The following is a 24,933-nucleotide window of genomic DNA, read 5'->3' on the forward strand; positions in this document are numbered from 1 at the left end:
GGAAAATTCAATTTGGCTTTAAAGATGTCCACAGTACACACAACCACCACCACCACCACCACCACCAACAGTGCCACTAATGGTTGCTTTTATTTGGATTTTCTTTTTAAAATTTATACTCTTGTTAGTTGGCATCGATAAACATAAAAAGATATTCTCATATTATTTTTAATATAAAAAGTTTAATCTGATTACCAGTTGGTATCGAATCAGAAAATTGCTTATCAATGCAGAAACAGAGACTTCAAATAATTAAAGCATCACAAAAACAATCAATGCTATAATAAATGAGCACAAAGATTTATGGGAAAAACTCTATAGGAGAAAAACCAATAATGAAATTTTTAGTATAAAGAGAACAAAAGGGATCCAAAACACTCTTTATTATCAAATATAGAACACTTAAAATTTTAATCTCTCTCTTAAGTCTCTCTAAAACTTGAAAAAACCGAAGAACATAACAAATTTATATCTACATAGAACCGTTGATCCATTCTATAGAATGCTATTTTGGAACTTTAATTTATTCTCATTCAAATGGGAACAACAATATTCTTCTTATCATTCGACATTCTGTCATGATTTTGAAATTTAGGTGGGAGACTAGTTCTTCAAATTGGATCGTTTGTTATTGTCTACTTTTGTAACATTTGACCTTATCAGGCAGTACTCTTTTCTCCATACATAGCATGACCCACCATATAATGGATTCTCTACTGGAGGGAATAAATTTCATCAAGACTATTGTTCATGAGTACAAGAAAGAAAATATTGAAGCACACATTCTATGTCCTGCATGATCCGGTAATAAATAATAGATATTATTTAATAATTTATAAAATTTTGTACGAGATTTATAAATAATATGTCATTATATGAATAAATAATTTTAAATTAAAATTCAATAATATCATTAATACATTCTTTAGGTATCGGATTAGATATTTCCTTTGTTATATGTATCATATATATAACATTGACGAGAGTTACAAGCACTGTAATAAAGCACAATATATTGAGGTTTCTCGCAATTGCCAACTGAAATTGCAAACTCTGTGGGAACCATTCATAATAATTGAAACTTCCATTATTGATGATAGATGAGAAGCTAATCAGCCCACTGATGATTTTTTTGTGTGAACAATGTTTTACGATTAACTACAATGTCGATGCAATCGAAATGTTCAGATTCAAGGTCAAAATTGAATTTGTGCAACTCGGGTCATATTCAACCCTACATTTATTAAGCGTTGCCCTTTTTGTCAGCACCATTGAAATAAAAACCTCCTCCAACTCATGTAATTAGGATTTGATTCAATTCAAATTAAGATTGAATAAAGTTTAACTCGAGATCAGCTTATGATTGACTGATTAAGATCCATATTCAACTAGAAAATAATTTAAATTTTGAATTGACTTAAACTCAACTGTTTTAATCATCTTAAACTTGTTTTATTTATGAAAACGAACTCAATCATTACCCTCTATTCGAGCTTAATTTCAACCCAACATAACATACACGAATCTAGTGTTGACATTTTTATACTCATTCTCTCAAAGGAGAAACATATATAGATTCCATCCACATATGTTTTTTATGTTGTTATATATGTTAAGTTTACTTCTCATTATTCGATAAGATTATTAAAATAACAATAAAACTATATGCATTTAAACTGATAGTGATATCGATATTGTAGCATCACTATTGAAGTAAAGACTTGAAAGACAAAACAATTTTAAGTGCATATTGTGTCATAACTAGAGATGTGCAATGTCTTCTAATTTAAAAAAGGCAATAAATTGATTCTAAGACTTTAGCACAATTACCATGTTTGAATGATTAATTTTTTTTCCCTTTTTTAATATATTTTTAATTTGTTTGCTTTAAATTATTTTGTCCCTATCAATAATAAAAGGTGCTAAAAGTGGGAAACATGTACATTTAATAAGCGCATTGTTTTTATAATTTTTGGGAGTTATTTATTGATCTGAGGCAACTTTTTTATAACAGTGCTACTTCTGTTCAATTATTAGGATTCAATTTGATTTAAGTCAAATTTTAATAAATTAAAATTCAAACTCATTTTTTTTTAACAAAAAAAATTGGATTTAGTCCAAACTTTTATAATTGGAATCAACTTGTCCAGTCTAAACTTAATTAATTTCAAATTCCAACTGTTTGAGTGGAACCCAACCTTGGAAATTGGTGAATTCGTGTTATTTATTAACTTTTTCATTAAACTTTGCCCCCATTAACATTATCTAAAGTACTTTAAAGTTTTTTTTTTTTAATTTTTTTTTATCCCAAAGTGCTTTAATCTTTTTCTACTTACCCCACCAATAAAATAAAAAGGCATTGGGCATATATATGTATATGTGATTTCTGTGATTTGATCAATAATTCTCAAGATATTCAATTATTGGTGTATCAGTGTTGAAGTTAATAGCAACAAAATTTAGAATAATTTTGAATCCAACAATATTCTGAATTCTGAGTTATACAAGTGTAGCAGTCAATTTAAAATCTAGACTCCTGTTGGCTGAATCTTTTGTAAGCCATGCGGCATTAAACTTTGAGTAAGCAACATCCTGATTTTGATAAGGCTTCAAGAGAAGAGAAGATGATAGTTATCTTCCTCTTCTTGTGTTGTGTAGATTTAACTTGTTTTACTTTTTGAGAGGATGTGATTAGGTTGTTCTTACATCCTTCTTTACGAGGATTCATTGTTTTTTTTTTGTTAATATATTCATTTACTTAATTAAAAAAAATCATGGTTTTATAGATTTATTCAGTTTATATTGGACACACAATCTATTATAATTTTGTTTTTAAATTTTGTAAACAAAAACGTATTATTTAGATACTTATAAATAATTTAACTAATATTAGGTTATCATTCATTATAGATATAAGATATTTATATATATAATATATTTATCATATTTTATCGATGTGAAATTTACCGAGAGGTGTCATGCCTCTTAAAAAAAAAAAAAGATATCTATGTCAATCAATTAATAATTATTTTAGAAGGTTAATTGGCCACTAAGCAATGCCCAATTGCCAACTTGGGTCACTTGTCCTCCTCTTTTTGGTAATTTGAATATGTTAATAATAAATTAATGATAACCATTAACATCAGGCTTATATTTTAATGATCGACTTCAAATGCATTTCTGAATAAGTACTTACTATTTAAAACCACTTTAATTATTTTATGAAAGAATATTCTAGCAATGAAGTTTATATGTATCTCTTTTTAGCAAGGTGTATATGGCATTTTTATTAAATAAATTCATCTAAGTATATTTATATTTACGTTCATACACAAATATATATATATATTCTTATTAGAAATACGTTGATAAGATAAATAATTAAATTACTTAATATAATAATAAACCTTAAGTCAAATACTCGTTGATACCATTTTTGTTAATATATATATAAAATTACTTAATAATTTATCATTATGTTTTTTCAAACATCATCCGTAAATATAACTAGTCTCTTCCACTTCTTGCATAATCTCGCTAAAGATATGGCCAAAATGATAGATTAAGCATATAAAATAATTAAGTTACAGATTTCAACTGCATATAATGATGTCGGACCCAAGTTTATTGTATGATGTTGATTTAATAACTTTGATATATTATTAAGATATTATTTATTTAGATGTATAATTCGTTACGATTCGATAAATTTTGTAACTTAAAATATATAATAATATAGGATATGTACATGTACCCATCATAAAATTTGCCTAGAATTATGGGATTGAAACACAGAATTCTGTAAATTTACATGCAAATTAATCACGCTTGATGATAAAAGTGCAATAGTATAATTATATATTGTGTGATCAAGTCATCAAGATCATTGGAACTTGTTAAATTGACTGACTATATTATATAATTATAAAGAATGGTATTGATTTATTGCTGGCAAAACCTCCAGTGTAAGTGATGCATCTAATTTTATTTGTTTAATACTTAAAAATTCATAGATCTATGTAAACAACTCAAATGCTTCGATCGTATGCAAGTACGTCACTCTCTTTTTAGGTCAAAGCCAGTATGAGATAAACTCACTTCAGTGATAATATTCCGTTGTGAAAAAATGTTCTTTTTTTCTTTCACTTTTCCTTTTACTTGGCCAAACAATAATATATAAAGTCATTTGGAATGGTCTTATAAAAAGAGGCAATTCCATACATATAATATTTACTTTATGTTCGGTATTTGCATGTTATATTAAGGTATAAAGCTTAATATGTTAATAAGTATAATCTTATGATATATATACATATGGGATTTGTAATTAAGTAGTTTTTATGACGTGGTTTTTCTAAAGTTTGTATTAAATAATACTACAATTAATTACGATAAGAACTATTAATTGCACTTTTATAACACTAGTAGTGAGATTGACATTGTAGTGTTCACTTGGAGCTATCAAGGAATTAGTATACGTGGTTAATTTGTATGGTGTTGTGGTTGCAAAGTGTAGTGTTAAATGTGTTATGATTCCAAGTATCTACTAATGTATAACTAACCTATGCATAAAGTATAAGACTTACATCTCGCTTTGAAAAATACGAAATTATATGATATTTATGTGACTTCAGACTTTACAATCTTAACAACTACTTTTGGACATGTGAGTATCTTAGTGTTTGTATTATTAAATTCATGTTTTGAGTTAGTTTAAGCTCGAATCAAAATTAATCATAATGTTCAATTTGAACTTATTCGAGCTGATTTACAGTGCAATCGAGTGATCATTGATAAGATAAACAATATTATTAAATGGATAAATAATATTATCGATAAAATAAACAATAGATGAACAAACAAATCAATCTTGAGTAAAGTCATGAAGTCAGAGCTCAAATTCAAACTCAATTTGTTCAATTTGAACCATAGGTTCAATTTGAGGCAAAACTCATATTGAACCCACCCTAAATATCACATGTTAGGACATCTGTCCAATAATTGTCATGACAATGAGGTGGGTGATCTTGTCATCAATTTGACAATTGGCAACTTAACAAAATTCCGTGAAACTTCGATACAACTTGGTGGTGCACTACCATTAGGAATGATTATTATACATCTCTTTCATGCCCAGCAAGACTTCAAAACCCCAGGAAATGCATAATCTGTAGTCTGTATCAGTCGATTTCATGCTGAAATATTGATGGTGCATGTCGCTTTATATTCCAATAGCCATTTCTTTTTGAACTATGCCCTCAAACAATAAAGAGCTAGCAATACTCTTTTAAGAGGGCCTAAATCATGTACTAAATGGGGGAAAAAAAAAAAAGGAAAAATCTCTTTTTAATCAACCATCTATCAATGCAAATGCCCAAATTAAAATAAAGTACATATGCTACAATAAATATATACATTTGAATAGGATGGCTCTGATGTGAGCCTTAAGCCTGATCCCAACTGAAGCTATAAAAGTAAAATCATAATATCTTAAACTTGTTTGAAAAGCCGTTTGATGGAATAAATAATATTATTAATAAAATTTTCATAAATAAAGAAATGAATTGATTTTCAACTGGTTTACTATCGGATATTCATGTTCAAAATTAACTCATTTGAGCCAAATTCAAATCCTATTTGCCCCCAGCTTTGAAACATATTTTTATGAAAGATCATTTATTATTTTCTTAACTAATTATACTCTCGGAGCCAAGCATGTGCATTCAATCAATAAAGACACTTATATATTAATTATATTTATATAATGACAATATTTCCATAATTTAATTTTCACTGAAAAGTTACTGATTTTTTTGTTTTTCGATATGTACAATACAGATAAATTGTATCATGTGGGTGATTTGAAAGCTTAGCAATGGGAGGTGCCGCTTCGTTAATGAGTTCTGATGGACACTGAAATCGACAAAATGGTCGTTGGAACTCATTGAAACCTATGAAATGGCCATCCAAACTCGCACAAAATCGATCGAAGAAGACAAAGGGCAGTGGAGAGGTGTCATATTAATTAACATGATTGATAAATGATGTTAAGTGACTTCGATGAAAATCACAACCTACATATAATCAACATATCAATGGCCTGTATTAAGCTGTGCTGTGAGTAATCAATTAGCATTAGTCCTCTGCTGGGTCCAAATATCGTCATTAATGACGAAATCTCAAGGAACTAAACAATTGAAGTCAAGTGGTGATATTCTCTCCTTTCCACATGACATGCTTACCCCCCAACTCCATTACAATATCCTACACCTAAGGTTACTGTTAATTAGCTTATAAACTCATTAACCCACAACTCTACTCAAGTAAAATATTAATAAACATAAAAAAAATTTCATATTTTACACTGGTACCTTTATAATATATTTTTTAGCTTTGAATATGAATAATTGATAAATGTACACAAGTCACATGGTTTAATATAATTTTTTAAGTCAAAGTCTAGTTAGTCATTTCTATCTTGAGCTAAATCCAAGCCAATAACTTTTCAACTTGACGAGTTCAAATTGGAGCTTTGCATTCATTCCAATGACTTGAGCTTGAATCAAATTTTACTCGATTCAATTTGATAACACCTCTGTTGATGAATACAAATATATTAATGAATTAATTTGTGATTGAATGATTTAAATAGTTAATTAATTCATAATTTAAATTAACTCAATTATATAATAATATATAAGTTTCTTTGTTCTCATTATTACTCCCAATTGTATATAAAGTATTATTATATCCATAAAGAGTTTATCAAATGATTATTATATAGCTTAATTGCTTTGGCAAGTTTGAGTGAAAGCCATTATTTTAAATTATTTTTCTTTCCCAAAGAGTATAGTGGAGTTCGCGCATTATTTAGTAATTAAAGTGATGGATAATTTAATTCTCTTGAATTAAATACTTGTATAATAATATAGATTTATTAATTCATTGAATACGTAGCTTCCACTAACTCCTACTGTGTTCATAGTTGTACATTACAACCCAACACAAAATTACTATAAATAGGTGATATATGTATATCTTTCTTACTACATGACATCTCTCCCAAAATTTTTCTTTATTTTGAGAAAGTTAAAGACATACCATTTGGAAACAAGCAAGGGAAGGCCATAGCAGAAGTGGTGCGAGAATCTTTGCTTTTGTTTGGTTTCGTTTTCGCTTTCTAATTTTTATCTGAAAATGGGAAGAGAAAGGAAAGACATGATCACTGAGGTGAGGAAAAAGAGTAAGGGGTCTGTACGATCCATTTTCATGCATGCAGACGGTGTAGATATGTTTTGGATGGCCTTGGGGTTCATCGGAGCCGTTGGTGATGGCTTTACTACACCTTTGGTGCTGTATGTGACTAGTAAATTGATGAACAATGTCGGCAATGCTTCAACTACCGGCGTAGATGTCTTCACCAATAACATGAACAAGGTTTGAAAATTTGCACTTTTCCCCCTTTCTATATATCTCTCTTTTGCATGCATACATCTATGATTCATTAAAAAGAAAACTGGATTTTCATTTTTTGTTTTTTCTGTGTGGCAGAATGCAGTGATGTTGCTGTACTTGGCTTGTGGACAATGGCTTGCTTGTTTCCTAGGTGAGTTTTAAATTATAATATCATGAAGAAGATCTTTTTCGAGTAAAATTCTTTAAAAAGTAAATGAATATTAATTATTTAAATATTTTTGGGAAATTTTAGAGGGATTTTGCTGGACAAGAACAGGTGCAAGGCTAGCAACAAGAATGAGAGCAAGATATTTGAAAGCAGTGTTGAGACAAGATGTGGGCTACTTTGATTTGCATGTCACCAGCACGGCAGAAGCCATCACAAGCGTCTCTAATGATAGTCTCGTGATTCAAGAAGTTATCAGCGAAAAGGTTAATTATAATTAATGAACTGTTACAATTATTTTCTAGAAAATGAAAAGTGTAATTAAAGCACCTTTTTTTTTTTAAATCTTTTCAGATGAAAATTTTTTCCTTTTCAAAAGTAAGAAAAAGTACTTTTTACAAGTGTGTTTCTGTTTTTTTTTTGGCAGGTTCCAAACTTTTTGATGACTATTGCCACATTCTTCGGTTGCTATCTAGTGGGATTCTTGATGCTATGGAGGCTCACCATTGTTGGATTTCCCTTTATTGTGCTTCTGGTAATTCCTGGATTAATCTATGGTAGGACTCTGATGAGTTTAGCCAGGAAGATAAGAGAAGAATACAACAAAGCTGGAACAATTGCAAGCAGGCAATCTTTTCTGTGAGAACTGTTTATTCATTTGTAGGTGAAACCAAAACCATCAATGAATTCTCCGCAGCCCTTCAGGGCTCTGTCAAACTGGGCCTAAAACAAGGATTGGCTAAAGGGTTGGCAATTGGAAGTAATGGGATTGTTTTTGGTATTTGGTCTTTCATGTCTTATTATGGCAGTAGAATGGTCATGTACCATGGCGCTCAAGGAGGAACCGTTTTCGCCGTTGTTGCCGCCGTTGCCATGGGTGGCCTGTAAGTAACTTAATTCATTAACTGTTTACATTTGAGACAAATCAGTGTTTCTGTTCTTGATCATAATTTTTTTTTTTTCTGATTGTTGATTATTAGATCATTAGGAGCTGGTTTATCGAATGTCAAGTACTTTTCAGAAGCAATGTCAGCAGGAGAAAGAATAATGGAGGTGATAAAGAGAGTCCCTAAGATTGATTCAGATAACATGGAAGGCCTAATCCTGGAGAATGTTTCAGGAGCAGTTGAGTTCAGGCATGTGGAATTTGCATACCCATCAAGGCCTGAAAGCATAATCCTAAAAGATTTTAGCATAAAAATGCCAGCAGGAAAGACAGTGGCCTTAGTGGGAGGAAGTGGCTCAGGAAAATCCACTGTAATTTCACTACTACAAAGGTTTTATGACCCACTTAGAGGTGAAATCCTTGTCGATGGAGTTGCTACTGATAGGTTGCAACTCAAATGGCTAAGGTCACAAATGGGGTTGGTGAGCCAAGAGCCTGCACTATTTGCAACAACAATTAAAGAGAACATACTTTTTGGCAAAGAAGATGCCACCATGGAAGAGGTTGTTGAAGCTGCCAAAGCATCAAATGCGCATCATTTTATCTCTCAGTTGCCTCAGCTGTATGATACCCAGGTTAGTTCCCTTGTCGCCTTGCTTGAAATACACAAATTATACGTCTTTTTTGGTCACAGCTTCTGCTTGATATATAAAATAATGCTTTGTCTGATGATCATTCTAAGTTGATATAATATGGTCCCCCACGCCTGTTTTTTCAAATTGAGTGAAATTGTTTCTCACTTTCTTAAAATGAGCACCCATGTTCATGTTCCCACTTACACTGTTTCTTTTGAATAAATTCTATGCATAAGCATGAGGTGTATACCATTGTCTCGTCTCAATTTGATTTGAGTTAAATTTGAGATAGAACTTTAGTTTGATAAGTCAGTATAAATGTCTCTCTAATAATATTGTTTTTTCTATTAATAACATTATTTACCTTATTAATAATATTATTTATCTTATCAACAATCATTTGATGATATCTTTTATTAGATTAAATGAGTTTGAATTCAAATTTAAGTTGACTATTTTGGTTTTAAGCCAAGCTTGAGTTATTTTATATTTGAGTTCAATTCAAATTCAACCCTTTCTAACATATTATTGTGTTAAATACCATATTTCATATAGGTTTTTGTCCCTTATTTTGACGCAATAATTTCTATATTTTTCAATTTTCTTAGATAAAAAACAAAAAACTAGAACATATACACATATATATGACTTGACTCCACTTATTATTGACTTGAGAATGAGTAATTACCCATAAACTTGGTGTCTCCCATAACCTCTCAACCTCTCAACTCAAGGTCAAATTGGTTTCCAAAATTAATGACAAACTAGGAAGATGCTGAAAATATATGTGGACAAATGCAAAAGTAGGCAAAACAGGGTTTTGTCTAAGCATAATTCAGAATTAAGAAACTTATCACTCTAATCATGTTCATATTGAGTCAAATAACTATTCATAATATATAAAACTAGTTGTAGGACATACAACAATCAAAATGAGTTAAATCTTGCCTAAATATTAGACCCTTCCATTGTATTATTATGTAAGTATCCAATGTTAATTTATCATTAATTAAAAATTATATAATCATATGATAATATATCAATTGTTTATATATAAAGTATTATTAAATTTAAAGATGAATTTGATTTAAATCGAGTCAAATAAAACACTTAAACTTTGATTGAAGTCATAATACCCAATTCTTGATATAGCTCGTTTGAATAAGTGTACAATATCATTAAAAAGTCATTAGTAAGATGAACGATATTATTAGAGGGATAAACAGTATTATTAATGAAATAAAATGTAATATCAAATAAACAAACGAATTGATTTTAAAATTGAATTAGAACTCTAGTTCAAAATTGACTTATTAAAATCAAAGTTATAGATTCGATGTGATTTAGATCAAATCAAATCCACTCCCAATTGAATTTATAATTTAATATAATTAGTAGAACACTCCTTAATTAGTGATCAACCATAGAAATATAATAAGTGATTAAGAATATTGAACTGAGTTTTAATCTTAAAACTTCACCTAAACAAGAGCCTTTTTGGTGTCTTGTGTGTAAATATGAATGTGATTCATAGGTTGGAGAAAGAGGAGTTCAAATGTCAGGAGGACAGAAGCAAAGAATCGCCATTGCACGAGCGATAATCAAAGCACCAAGAATCCTTCTCTTAGACGAGGCAACAAGTGCACTAGATTCTGAATCCGAGCGTGTTGTTCAGGAAGCCTTAGACAAAGCAGCCGTTGGACGCACCACTATCATCATTGCCCATCGTCTCTCCACCATCCGTAACGCCGACGTAATCGCCGTCGTCCAAAATGGCCAAGTCATGGAAACCGGTTCGCACGACGAGCTCATACAAGACGAAAATGGTCTCTACACTTCACTTGTTCGTCTACAACAAACAGAAAAAGAACGAACAACAACGTCCCTCGAAGAGACGTTGCACGGCCTGTCTTCTATATCAAACTTGGACGGGAACAACACAAGTAGCCGTAGGCTTTCACTGGTTAGTCGGTCAAGTTCAGCAAATTCTTTTGCAGCAAGTCGAAGCTCACTGGCTGGAGATCAAAGAGACAGCATTAATGAAGAGGATTTCAATAAGTTGCCAGTCCCATCATTCAGAAGATTGTTAGCATTGAATATCCCAGAATGGAAACAGGCCACCTTGGGATGTTTGAGTGCAATTATGTTTGGTGCAGTGCAACCAGTTTATGCCTTCGCAATGGGGTCAATGACATCAGTTTACTTCTTGACGAATCACGAGGAGATCAAAGAGAAGACGATGATTTATGCCTTGATTTTCGCCGGTTTAGCTGTGTTGTCATTGCTGATTAATTTAAGCCAACATTACAGTTTCGCTTACATGGGTGAGTACTTGACGAAAAGAATTAGAGAAAGGATGCTTACAAAAATACTCACCTTCGAAGTCGGGTGGTTTGATCAAGATGAAAATTCCAGTGGAGCCATTTGCTCCCGACTAGCCAAAGATGCCAATGTGGTATGTATTAAGCTCATAATTTTCATTAATACGAAAACTATAGTTTAACTATCTGCGATTGTTGGCAGGTGAGGTCATTGGTAGGTGATCGAACGGCTCTAATTGTGCAAACTGTGTCTGCTGTAACCATAGCTTTTACCATGGGCATTGTCATTGCTTGGAGGCTTGCCGTGGTGATGATAGCAGTGCAACCTCTCATCATTGTATGCTTTTATGCTAGGAGAGTTCTACTCAAAAACATGTCACAAAAGGCCATAAAAGCCCAAGATGAAAGTGGCAAGCTTGCTGCTGAAGCAGTCTCTAACCTCAGGACAATCACTGCCTTCTCCTCCCAAGATCGGATCTTGCAAATGCTCGAAAAATCCCAAGAAGCCCCACGACGTGAGAGCGTTCGACAGTCATGGTACGCCGGTATAGGCCTTGCCTTCTCCCAGAGCTTGACATCATGCACTTGGGCTCTTGATTTCTGGTATGGCGGGCAGCTCATTGCTCATGGCTACATATCTTCTAAAGCCCTTTTTGAGACGTTTATGATCTTAGTAAGCACGGGCCGTGTCATTGCTGATGCTGGTAGCATGACCACGGACCTTGCCAAAGGCTCAAATGCAGTTGGCTCAGTCTTTGCTGTGTTGGACAGATATACAAGAATAGAGCCTGAGGACCCTGAAGGTTGCCAGCCTGAAAAAGTAACAGGCCACATAGAACTTCAACAAGTACATTTTGCATACCCTGCTAGACCTGATGTGATGATTTTCAAAGGCTTCTCTATCAAAATTGAAGCAGGAAAATCAACTGCATTAGTTGGACAAAGTGGGTCAGGTAAATCTACAATTATTGGTTTAATCGAACGATTCTATGATCCTTTAAAAGGCATGGTGAAAATTGATGGTAGGGATATAAGATCCTATCACCTCAGGTCCTTGAGAAGGCACATTGCACTTGTGAGTCAGGAGCCCACTTTATTTGCTGGAACTATCAGAGAAAACATCACCTACGGTGCATGTGATAAAACTGAATCAGAAACCATCGAGGCAGCTAAGGCAGCCAATGCACATGATTTCATTGCAGGCTTGAATGATGGATATGACACATGGTGTGGAGACAGAGGAGTGCAATTATCAGGAGGCCAAAAACAACGCATTGCCATAGCTCGAGCCATACTGAAAAATCCAGCCATTTTACTGCTAGATGAAGCAACCAGTGCACTTGACAGTCAATCTGAGAAAGTGGTGCAAGATGCTCTTGAACGAGTGATGGTGGGGAGAACCAGTGTGGTGGTGGCTCATAGACTGAGCACCATTCAAAACTGTGACCTGATCGCTGTTTTAGACAAAGGACATGTTGTGGAAAAGGGAACCCATCAATCCTTGTTGGCCAAAGGAACCCCAGGAGCTTACTACTCACTGGTGAGTCTCCAAAGAACCCTACCACAATAATTTTCACTCAATAGTCAATTAGATTCTGGTTATTGGGTGTAGTTAGGATTATGTTTTTCTTCCTGGGTAGTCATCAAATTGCAGAAGATGACACTTTTATATTATAACCACTCTTGGATATATATGCGTAAACGTATATCTACCAAGACTTGAAACCAATTGATGCACTTTAAGCTCCAACGCCAAGTACTTCATTCATTTACAGCTGGATCTGTTTGAACAAAGTCTAATTGAGATTAGTTTGAATCTAAAAACATTAGTTCAAGATCAACGCGCTTATGTTTGAACTCGGTTGAAAAGTATTTTTATTTTAGATTCAATCTGTAGTATCTTTAGGCAAATTATATTTACAAAAACACTTTACAAAAACACTAAAGAAATGTTGAGTATGCTTGAATATTTTATATCGTTTAAAACTATTAAGAAAAAATTAATTAAATTGTTTATAAACTCCTAAACTATTTAAGATATGTTTTGGGTTGTAAATATAAAAAACAAAATAATGATAGACAATATGTCTAATGAAACTCTTAAACAAAACAATATTTTAATACCAAATCAAAATATTACAATGTATCAATTTGAACTCGAATGTTCTAAATTAAACTCATTTATAAAAACATAACCAATATTTAATTTAAACAAACTTTAGTAATTCAAATTGAATCCAACCACAATTTTATTATTTATTTATTCTTGAAATTATAAGGTTAAATATTATGAATATATTCTTATTTAGGAAAAAGTTGGTAAAGGGATTACCTTATATTTTATTCTTATCCACAAATTCTCACATAAAACTTCATTTTACCAACATTCCTCAACATATTTTGGATACTGAAAATTCTTATTCTGGTTTTAAAAGAATCAAACCCTGAATTTGGTCTACAAAACCACACTTAACAGGTTGATCTCTTGAAAATTTCTATACATACCTTATGTTTAAATATTTTATATTTCCACTACATTACAACCCAAAAAAAAAAAAAAAAACTTTTGTTTTTACTTTGTGTACTTTCTTCGATGTTGAAACGAACTTGAGTACAAAGCAAAATAGAGCTCATAATTGGTACTTCATCTTGAAGTCATCTTTTGGACATAGCCTTGCACTTGGTTTCATCTTCTATCTATTGGGCTCAATCAAGCTTTCTCATTAACTTTGAGCTTTTTTTGAGAACAGCCCAACCCATGCCCATCAAGTATATATTTTGTAAAATCAGATTTTTTTTAGTAATGCGATATGTATAAATAATATATATAATTTTAAATATAAATAATTATATATTATCATATAATTGAATAGTTTTAAATTAGAAATAAAATAATATCGAATTATATGATGACATATTATTGTTGTATAAGTGTAAAGTTATGTATATTGTTTATGTTCCCTATATAAATAGTATGCATAACTTTATGCATATAACTTTTTTTTTTTTCTTGCAAAAGTGATTTTGTTTATTTGAATGAGTTGGAGTCAATGATTGACTCACTTTCATCAAGAAATTTTATTTAAATCAATCTGAGTATTTTAGTTTAGTTTGATTCAGTTTAGATTTAAATTTAAATTATTTTTAGATTAAGTTTAAGTTTTAACTGGTGAATTTGAAATTGTCTTGATTTATTTAAATTTAAACTAATCTTGAGTTAAATTTTATTCAGACTTGGCAAAAATTAATCTAATCTTATTTAAATTAATATTATATATATTTAATTTTAAATATTTAATTAATTATAAGATAATATATTAATTAAATATATTTTATTTTTAATTTAAAATTATTTTTATATTTGTTTATTATATAATTTTTATTGTTTTATAATTAAAAAACTTAAATAAAAAAATAAAAATGAGGAATAGTATCCAAGACTCCAAGTAAAAAAATCAAAAAAAATATATGATTTCATGTTCATGGGCCTTAAATTTGAAATTGGGCCAATTAAAAGGGCAACGCATAAAACACAGTAACTGCTTCCAAATTTAACTCTTCAACTTTCAACATTAACCTCCTCTCTCTCTCTCTCTCTCTCTCTCTCTCAAACATTAATCCACTGTTTTCGAATCCTCTTATAGTTTTTGACTACTGCATACAAAACCCATATTTTCAAATTTTTCATTCAAGTCCTCGAACACGCTCTCTCTGAAATTTCTTCTCTTTCCGTGTCTCCATAATCAAAACTAAATCTTGTTCCTTCGCTTTATGTAACCCGATCAAACTCCAACATTATCCATTTGTTTTGTTACGAAGGATCTGTTCTTATTTTTTACTGTTGTGAGAACGGTACGTTTCTTAATGTTGGTGTAATTTTTTTTTTCGGTTTCGGTTTTGTTGCTGTTACTAATCTATTTTGTTTGGTTTGGTTTGGTTTTGTTTGTAGAGATGAAGCGGATACGGGATGATCCTTTTGGTGGGGGTGCACAATTTAAGCGACCCTTTGCTGCTTCTCATGGGGAATCGTGAGTTTTTTCTGGATTTGTTTTGTTTGAATTGTTGGTTTTTGTTTGTGGTATTTTTTGTTTTTCTGATCAAGAAAGATTTGAAATTTTATGTTGTTTGATTTTGGTGGTTGGTCATTTGTTTATAATTATAGTGTAGAGTTGTTTACGAGGCGGGTGCTTTCGGGTTTTCTTTTGTTTTGTTATCTGAGAGATGGAACATTGCAGAAGGGAACTGGGGTTTAGCTAGAATTGAAAAGTTCTGTTTTTATGATAAACTGCCAGATGGGTGGTTGAAGGAAGTTGTTGTATGTCTGAGAATATTTGTTGTTATTTAGGTGTGGTTCTTTTTGGGTAATTTAGTATTGAATGTTATTTTCTTTTGCTGTGAAGCTATGTGCAATCACAACCGCCTGGGGCCGGAGGGGTTGGTGGCGGCGGCAGTGGTGGTGGTGGCAGTGGAGTAGGAGGGGGAGGAGTGGTAGGAGTAGGAGGAGCAGCAGTGACTCTGGGAGTTGGAGCGTCACCAAAACTAACAACAAATGATGCCTTGACCTATCTCAAGGAGGTTAAGGATATGTTTCAAGACCAAAGGGAAAAATATGATCTGTTCCTAGAAGTCATGAAAGATTTCAAGGCTCAGAGGTACTATCTTTGCTTGATTTAAGTTTTTTTTCTGGTTACAAATGGAGATGCATTTTCTAACTTTGCGTTTTGCAGAACCGACACTGCTGGTGTCATTGCAAGGGTGAAGGATTTATTTAAAGGACACAACAACTTAATTTTTGGATTTAACACATTCTTGCCAAAAGGATATGAAATAACCCTTGATGAGGATGATGCTCCACCAAAGAAAACTGTTGAATTTGAAGAAGCAATCAGTTTTGTAAACAAGATAAAGGTGAAAATGTTATCCCCTAATCTTATTTTTGAAGTGAAAAAATTTGGTTTTCTTGGCTTTTGATTATATTTTTGTTCTTACAGAAACGTTTCCAAAATGATGAACATGTCTATAAATCATTCTTGGAAATTCTGAATATGTATAGGAAAGAGCACAAAGATATAAATGAGGTCTATAGTGAGGTAAATTTATAATTGCCTAAGTATGCCACTTGAAGCTTTTGTTTTTTGTTGTTGCCTAATATCTATTTTGATCTTTATTGTTTTAATTGGTCATTCCTCAGGTTGCTGCTCTTTTTGAGGACCACACAGATCTACTTGAGGAATTTACCAGATTTTTACCTGATACTTCGGCACCATCTTTAACTCACCAGGTACCGTATGCTCGAAATTCAGCACAGCGTGGCAATGAGAGAAACTCTGCCATTCCAGCGTTGCGGCAAATGCATGTGGACAAGGTGATTATACTACCCTTATTTTTCCTTTGTATTCTTTTAGGGAATTCTTAATGATGAGCTAATTAATTTTTATTCTTCAGCAACGTCGTCGAGATAAAATTATAACTTCTCATGATCGTGATCTTAGTGTTGATCGTCCTGAGATGGAGGATGATAAAGTGGTGATGAAATTGCAGAAGGAGCAGAGGAAGCGTGCAGAAAAAGAAAATAATAGGAGAAATCGTGATCAAGATGATAGAGAAATAGAGCACGATAACAATAGGGACTTCAACTCGCTAGTTTTTCCTGACAAAAAGAAGCCTTCCAGAAAAGTTGAAGGTTTTGGAGCGAATACTAACTTTGCTTCTTTTGATGACAAAGATACCTTAAAGAGTGAGTCAATTATGCTGTTTGATGCACAGTTGCTGATGTATATTCTCTTAAACATTTTTTATGTATATCGCTGTTGGCAGGGTTGTGTACTTCTATTTATTTTCTGGCATGTAGGTGGAGAAGCTTCTTTTGTTTTGTTCTTTAATATCTTGTGAATGCCATAGAATAGCTTTAGTGATGTATGGGATTAGTTTGACCTATCTTTCCCCGACAAGTTTACCTGCTTGTCAAATTGGAAGAAACCCAAAATCTGCATTTTATGTTCTGTGATTATGTGTACCTCGATCATTATACTTTGTTTGCAAGTCAACCATTGGCTGAACCTTGATTTTCTGAAGAAAATCAGCTCTTGATTACAGTATGCAGATGCCAGTATTTGTTCCATCACTTGCCCATTTCCTTACCTAAGAAAAAGGAACTCGTGCTTCCTGTCTAGCATTTTTTGTGGATGATACATAGTATGCCATTGCAAGCCATTCTTCTGGAGTTATATAAGTCTCAGATTTTATTAATGTTTTTTGATAGTTTTAGTATGTTGGTTTCTTTGTTGTTCTAAGGTTCCTTAATTACTGTGTCAGGCATTTATAATCAAGGATTCATTTTCTGCGATAAAGTTAAGGAGAAGTTGTGTTCAGATGATTACCAAGCATTCTTAAAGTGTCTCCATATTTTTAACAATGGAATTATCAAAAGGAATGATCTACAAAATTTGGTATGTGCTATGCTCTCTGCTGTTTATCTCGATCATATAAGTGGTTAAGGTAATCTATTCATCTTCATAGAAACCTTTAAGGTGTATCTTTAGCTACATGCTTTTGCCCCATTTTAATGTTGTGATCTGTTCATTTAATCACTTTATGATTTGTTAGTTAGAATATGATTTGATTTATGAGTGGTATTATCATTTTATGCTTCTTTTTCTTAGAGAAGTGTTTTTGTAAAGAATTTCACTTTTAACCTCTACCAGAGTAATCCACTGTCACTTCTATGATTTTATGTTAACTTAGATGGTTTTCATTTTAGGTTACTGATTTACTTGGGAAGTATCCGGATCTCATGGCCGAGTTTAATCATTTCTTTGAGCGTTGTGAGAATATTGGTAATTGTTGAAAATTATTAGTAGCATAAGCTGTTTGCTCTAGTTTTTTTTTTTTTTTTTTCTGAAAGTTGTTTCTGATCAATATCACTCTTGCAGATGGATTCCTTGCTGGCGTGATGAGTAAAAGTATGTAAATCGTTGTATATTTCTTTGTTTTTTTCCCCTCTTCATTATTATCTTGATAGGTGTTCATAAATAACCTGTAAACAAAGAATACCTTGTTTTGTACTCGATGCAGCATAAGCTGATGGATGATATCTAATGACTTTATTATCCTTTTCTTCTTCATTTTCATTGTAAGCTTTATATATTGATGCTGTTTACATTTTATTATAGAATCACTGTCTAGTGATGGGCATGTATCTAGAGCTTTGAAGGTAGAGGACAAAGAAAGAGAACAGAAACGTGAAATTGAAGCAGCTAAAGAAAATAGATGCAGGGAAAAGTATTATGCAAAATCAATTCAGGAGCTTGACCTTTCGAACTGTCAACGTTGTACACCCAGCTATCGGCTACTACCAGATGATGTAGGGAGGTTCTGTGATGTATTTTTCATTTAAAGTTCTTTTTTTTCTTCTTCACCTTTGATGTTTGGTGGTTTTCACCATGCAGTATCCAATACCTTCTGCTAGCCAGAGATCTGAGCTTGGTGCTCAGGTTTTGAATGATCACTGGGTCTCTGTGACTTCAGGAAGTGAAGATTACTCTTTTAAACATATGCGGAGAAACCAATACGAAGAAAGCTTGTTCAGATGTGAAGACGACAGGTACAGACTGCATGATTATGGGCCTTCTTATTATTTTATATCTCTTTGCTTGGCTTTCAACTGTTTCATACTTTATTAAATAAGAGATTTTTTTAGTATAAAATTTTGTATATTATGTACTTCAATACAGTGTGATTAACATTTTATTATTTAATTCTTTTGGCATTGGATCTATAACAATTTGTTTAATAATGGAATTGGATATGATTTTTCCCATTTTGGTAAGTGATTTGAAATTGTTATTATGATTTTAGATTTGAGCTGGACATGCTCTTAGAGTCTGTGAGCTCAACTGCTAAGCGTGCAGAAGAATTGTTGACTCTCATCAATGAAAATGAAATTAATCTGGAGGCCCCCTTCCATATAAAGGATTACTTCAATGGTTTGTAATAAATCTGATTTCGAAATCACGATTTATTTCCATTTGCCCGAGATTGATTTTCTTTTCTTACTCCCTGATTTCTATTGTATCGCAGCTATAAATTTAAGGTGCATTGAGCGCTTGTATGGTGATCATGGCCTTGATGTGATGGACATATTGCGCAAAAATCCTGCGCTTGCACTACCAGTAATCTTAACTCGTCTGAAGCAGAAACAAGATGAATGGACTCGGTGTCGTTCAGATTTTAACAAGGTTTGGGCTGAAATATATGCTAAAAACCATTACAAATCACTTGATCATCGCAGTTTCTACTTCAAGCAACAAGATTCAAAGAACTTGAGCACAAAATGTAAGTTGAATTTTGTAGCATTGCTTGTGACTGACATTGATTCTTGAGAAATTGATGTGACACTGCATGAGGTTATGCGACAATTGTGCTGGAAGTATCATTGCTTCTATTCATGGCATATATATGGGGTTATATCTATTAAGATTTAAGAGCAAGAAATGTTGACAGTAGCCTCTGGTTCTTACACCTATATATGGTTTTTCCCTGGCCAACTATTATAAGATAAGTGACTGTTAAATTCAAAAGAGTTTATGTGTGTGTATATACTTGATTAGAAGCTATAATTTTAGCAAGTTTCCACTTTCAGATGCTTTTTATAAAAATAAGTTTTCTATCATGTTTTAATGTTATCTGTAGTGTTTGTGCAATATCAGTTGGCATGTGAGAATTTGACTGTTTGAAGCATCAAAGAATGGTTCCATAAAATTTAGAGCTTGCTTTAATGGAGTTTTAAGTGTCTGAAATATAGCCTATAGAGGATGCCTAGGCTTGCTTCTATGTATTGTTTGCACTTTTCTCTTTTTCTGAAGGTCCTTAATTTATTGCAGCTTTGGTGGCTGAAATTAAGGAATTGAAAGAGAATAAGCTGGCAGAAGACAATGTTCTTTTTGCTATTGCTGCTGGTCACCGGCAACCTGTAATGCCACACCTTGAATTTGGATACTCTGACCTCAGCATTCATGAAGATTTGTATAAACTTATTAAATATTCATGTGAAGAGATGTGCTCGACCAAGGAACAGGTGAATAAAGCTATGAGGCTTTGGACTACCTTCTTGGAACCAGTGCTTGGTGTTCCATCTCGACCTAATGGTGTGGATGGTGCTGATGGTGTTGGAAAAGGTAGGCATGCTACAAATAACAGTGCATCAAGCATAGTGGAAAGTGATGGAAGTCCTGTGCCTGATAGTAGTCCTGGCCCTGATGGTACTGTAGTGAATTCTAGGCAACCAAGATCTTCTGGCAATGTTGATGGAGATAAACACTCTCTGGCGGAGCTAAATAATTTAAGCAGGAGTATTCTGGCTAATGGGAACACTTTTGCCAAAGAAAGTTGTTTAGACTTGGATTTTGTGTCCAGAGAGGATCTGACCTCTAGTTCTCTTCAACAGGAGAAAGAGCGCAAGGATGTAGAAATTACAGATAAAAGGTCTGGATTTAGCATGCAGCTTACTTCTGGTGAACGAGCAGCAAATTCCAATGCATCACATGCAATTGGTGCTGAAAATCTTCATGGAAGAACAGGCGTTGAAGTGACTTCAGGTATGCCATTCAGAATCAATTACATGATATTTATCTTTGTGTTCTTTATACTGAAGTTTCCCTGATTTTGTTATGATTGTACTTAGTTTAGTTATATATATTTGTGTGTTCTAATCATGGTGCAATACTAAGAGTATTTTGAATTTCAAGGCTGTGGTGTAACTCATTTGGGACATAGTGATAATACTAGTGACGATCATAAAGCCAACTCTACTGTTGATGCAGTTCCTCCATCAGAGGTATAATTTTACAGTTTTGGCAACTTTAAGATGACAGGTTCTGCTGTAATTACCAGTCGAGTTAACAAGAAGGGTCTTTCTTATTGTTTGTCAATATAAACATGTTGTATAAATCTATTATGTGGTTCAGGGTGTTGATCTTGCAAAACCAGCTTTAATGGAGAATGGAATATTTAAAGATGGTGCTAAAGTTAGTAAATTTTGTGAAGAATCTGTTGGGCCTTCCAAAATTGAAAGAGAAGAGGGCGAATTATCACCAAACGGTGATTTTGAGGATAATTTTGGTCTCTATGGACATGCTGGTGTGAAGGCTATGCCTAAGGCAAAACAAGGTGTTGAAAGCAGGCAGTATAAGGCTGGAAACGAAGAAGGATTGCGTTCTCAGAATGCTGGAGGAGAAAATGATGCAGATGCTGATGATGAGGACAGTGAAAATGCTTCTGAGGCTGGTGATGAAGCTTCAGGTAGTGAGTCTGCAGGAGATGAGTGCTCCAGGGAAGAGCATGAAGAGGAGGAAGATGCAGAACGTGATGAAGCTGATGGCAAGGCAGAGAGTGAAGGTGAAGCAGATGGGTTGGCTGATCAGCATTTTGTGGGAGGAGACAGCATGCCATTGCCATTATCAGAACGTTTTCTATTGTCAGTTAAGCCTCTTGCGAAGTATGTTCCAGCAACATCACTTGATGAAGACAGGAAAGGTTGTCAAGTATTTTATGGAAATGATGATTTTTATGTGCTTTTCAGGCTGCATCAAGTAAGGAATTTACTGTATTGGTGCTTCTTAAGTTCTTTTAATGATTTAGAGCTTTTAAATGTGTTTCTCTCTCACCTTTCATGAAAATTTCCAGACTCTATATGAAAGAATTCAATCAGCAAAAACAAACTCAACAACTGCTGAATTGAAATGGAGGGCTAAGGATGCTAGTTGCCCTGATCTCTATGCTAGGTGGTCCAGCCAACTTTTTTGGCTTTTATTAATTATTAGTACCTTGTGTTTTTAAGTTACTGATGCATTTTTTTTTTATTGCTGTGCAGATTCATGGCTGCCCTGTACAATTTGCTTGATGGATCTGCTGATAATGCAAAGTTTGAGGATGAATGTCGAGCTATTATTGGAAATCAATCATATGTGTTATTTACCTTGGACAAGTTACTATATAGATTGTGTAAACAGGTTTGCTACCAAAAGTTTTGTTATTTATCCTATCATACCTCTTGTTTTCCTACATAGGTTTTCAATTGCGATTTTGCAGCTTCAAACTGTTGCAGCTGATGAGATGGATAATAAGCTTCTTCAACTGTATGAGTATGAAAGATCCCGAAAACCTGGGAAGCTAATTGATTCAGTTTATCACGAAAATGCCCGTGTCCTTCTGCACGAGGAGAACATATACCGAATGAAATTTGTTAAGCACTTTACTTTTCTTCTTCTTCCCTCTCATTTTTTTATTTACTTGTTTATTTTTGTTTCCCCCACATCTTCAGACACACTTGCTCATGGTCTTTTATTTCATCTCATAACTGTTGCATCCATTCATCTGATTGTTTCTTATTTATTTTGTTTCTGTCTGCAGTCATCTTCCCCGCCGTGTTTGTCTATCCAGCTGATGGACAATGTGATTGAAAAGCCAGAGGCATTTGCTGTGTCCCTGGATCCTAATTTTGCATCTTATCTGCTTAATGATTTCTTGTCTGCCTTTCCTGGCAAGAAAGAGCCACATGGCATTGCACTCCATAGGTAGAAAATTCTCAGTTCTAAGCTTTTTTATGTTTACCCAAAGTATGTATGGTGGATAAAGGTTTCTCAACCAAATAAGATTTAGCAATGAAATTGCAGATTCCTTATTACCAAGGCACTAATATTATGTCGAAAAAGTTACTACATTTGTTGTGTATATTTATATCCCACATTTAGGATAGTGGCAGTATTTCTTTGAAACCATGATTAGATACATTTTGATTATTCTAGGATGCACTACTCTGTATACTTTGTTCACTATTGAAAGTTTCTATTTATGGCACTTTGAACCAGTTGGTTTGTAGACATTTAATGATTTTTAATACTTCGATATATTATTCTAAAGAAAAAAGATATGGAAGTAATTCACAATTCAGTTTAGATGGTTTTAGTCCTTGTACATAGTTCTAAACTATGACACCAAACGGTAGATTCTGAAATTTCTCAATTAATTTGTTTGTACCATTATTACTTACGGATATTTGCAGAAACAAGCGTAAATATGCAAGCCTAGATGAATCTTCTGCGACATGCATGGCTATGGAAGATGTTCAATTGGTTAATGGTCTGGAGTGCAGGATAGCTTGCAACTCTTACAAGGTATTCTGATCTTACATATATCCTGATATTTGCTATATTTTTTCCTTTGCTTTGTCTGTACTTACTATACATATTTTAGCAAGTGTTCCTCATTGTTGAATTGTTGCAAGAGACTTGTACATTAGGGCATCCAAGAACTTGAGTATTTTATTGTTTTCTTTGGCTGTCAAAACCGTGATTTTCCACCTTTTTGGAGTGATTAATAGAAACAAAACATCAGATTTCTCCCCTTGGTTCATACATGCATGCTTGTCGTTTTTTGCAATGGTTCTCATACATCTGATCTTTGTATTTTCTGGTAGATCACATATGTTCTGGACACAGAAGATTTCTTCTATCGGAAGAAAAGAAGAAGTTCATCACGAACCAGATCTTCATATCAAAATCAGGCAAGAACAGAAAAGTTTCACAGATTTTTGGCTACCTCATAAATTTAGGTATCCTCGCCCCTGGACTGTTACACTCAGGTAGATTATATGATATTTTGAACACTTTGCTGTTTCTCTTCCACACATTATCCAGAAATAGCCAGAAAATACTGACACAGACTGTTTTATCTGCTTGTAGAAGTCGTTGAGGCAGTCAGCCTAGAAGGAGGCACAATGAAGTGGCGCATCCTTCATGTATCATCGTATAAAAAGGGTGGTTCAGGAATGTAGTATACTTTTTTAGGGTTATAATATAATCAGCATTGGAGCCATTTCCGTCTGTAAATAGGACTGTACGAGTATGATGATGATAATGACATTTTTGTAAAGATATGTTTGATTGCTTTTTTCCTTCATAGATGATGATAATTCCTTTCTGCATTTCTCCTCTTCCTTCTTACCCATTTGCCGATTATTTTTATATATGCTTTACTGCAATGTTACAAGCAAGAAATCAAATGGAAAATGGAAAAGTGAATGGGAGATCAAACTACAAATAGGGTTGGATTTGATTCAAATCAAGTATGAACAAAATGGTTGAGGTTAGAACTCTGTTAAAAAAAGTCATTTTGAGATTAACTGGATGAGGTTAGAACTCTGTTCAAAAAAGAAAGTAATTTTGACGTAAACTTGGTTTAAATTATGAAAAAAGGTTTGAATTCTTGGTTCCAATTTGACTAGTTTGATCTAAATTTGAGTTTAGTTTGAACAGCTTGGATAACATTGCATCTAATCTTAACAACGCAATCAGGAACTAGAGACCAAAATTACTATCATTTGTAAATGTAGCTAAGTGGGTTTATTATTATCCTTATTCAAAAGTCACATAATCAAAATCAACATATAAAGCAAAATTTCCCTTGCGGCAT

The 24,933-nt window shown here is 33.1% G+C and overlaps 2 protein-coding genes across 4 annotated transcripts; both read left to right on the plus strand.

Annotated features, from left to right (window-relative positions):
- Positions 1-7,063: 7,063 nt before the first annotated feature.
- LOC123198392 (ABC transporter B family member 15-like) lies at positions 7,064-13,210 on the plus strand. Its single transcript, XM_044613095.1, is given in 8 exon segments — positions 7,064-7,437; positions 7,552-7,606; positions 7,709-7,887; positions 8,049-8,241; positions 8,244-8,505; positions 8,602-9,142; positions 10,677-11,597; positions 11,666-13,210. Coding segments are annotated over 8 exon segments (3,759 nt in total). The 5' UTR covers positions 7,064-7,197; the 3' UTR covers positions 13,034-13,210.
- Positions 13,211-15,030: 1,820 nt separating this feature from the next.
- Positions 15,031-24,445, plus strand: LOC123198391 (paired amphipathic helix protein Sin3-like 2). Of its 3 annotated transcripts, none has more exons than XM_044613093.1 (24): positions 15,031-15,315; positions 15,413-15,491; positions 15,864-16,115; positions 16,191-16,371; positions 16,455-16,553; positions 16,655-16,828; positions 16,909-17,200; positions 17,779-17,912; positions 18,224-18,299; positions 18,396-18,425; positions 18,636-18,826; positions 18,912-19,066; positions 19,321-19,448; positions 19,543-19,797; positions 20,346-21,059; positions 21,210-21,298; positions 21,429-22,052; positions 22,147-22,244; positions 22,334-22,472; positions 22,552-22,704; positions 22,873-23,036; positions 23,525-23,636; positions 23,939-24,103; positions 24,207-24,445. In XM_044613093.1, the coding sequence occupies exons 2-23, from the start codon at positions 15,415-15,417 to the stop codon at positions 24,065-24,067; spliced, it is 4,266 nt and encodes a 1,421-aa protein (XP_044469028.1). In that variant the 5' UTR covers positions 15,031-15,315; positions 15,413-15,414; the 3' UTR covers positions 24,068-24,103; positions 24,207-24,445. The 3 variants fall into 3 exon arrangements, with proteins under 3 accessions (XP_044469028.1, XP_044469027.1, XP_044469029.1); XM_044613092.1 differs by having other exon boundaries at positions 15,032-15,315; positions 24,204-24,445; XM_044613094.1 differs by having other exon boundaries at positions 15,032-15,306; positions 24,204-24,445.
- The last annotated feature ends 488 nt before the right edge of the window (positions 24,446-24,933 follow it).

The sequence above is a fragment of the Mangifera indica genome, chromosome 15 (assembly GCF_011075055.1).
Source record: "Mangifera indica cultivar Alphonso chromosome 15, CATAS_Mindica_2.1, whole genome shotgun sequence".
NCBI lineage: Eukaryota > Viridiplantae > Streptophyta > Magnoliopsida > Sapindales > Anacardiaceae > Mangifera > Mangifera indica.

Coding starts and splice junctions, on each gene's coding strand:
- LOC123198391 (XM_044613093.1), top strand. CDS start 15,415: ATGAAGCGGATACGGGATGATCCTTTTGGTGGGGGTGCACAATTTAAG. Junction 15,492..15,863: donor GCTGCTTCTCATGGGGAATC/GTGAGTTTTTTC, acceptor TTTGCTGTGAAG/CTATGTGCAATCACAACCGC. Junction 16,554..16,654: donor TAAATGAGGTCTATAGTGAG/GTAAATTTATAA, acceptor GTCATTCCTCAG/GTTGCTGCTCTTTTTGAGGA.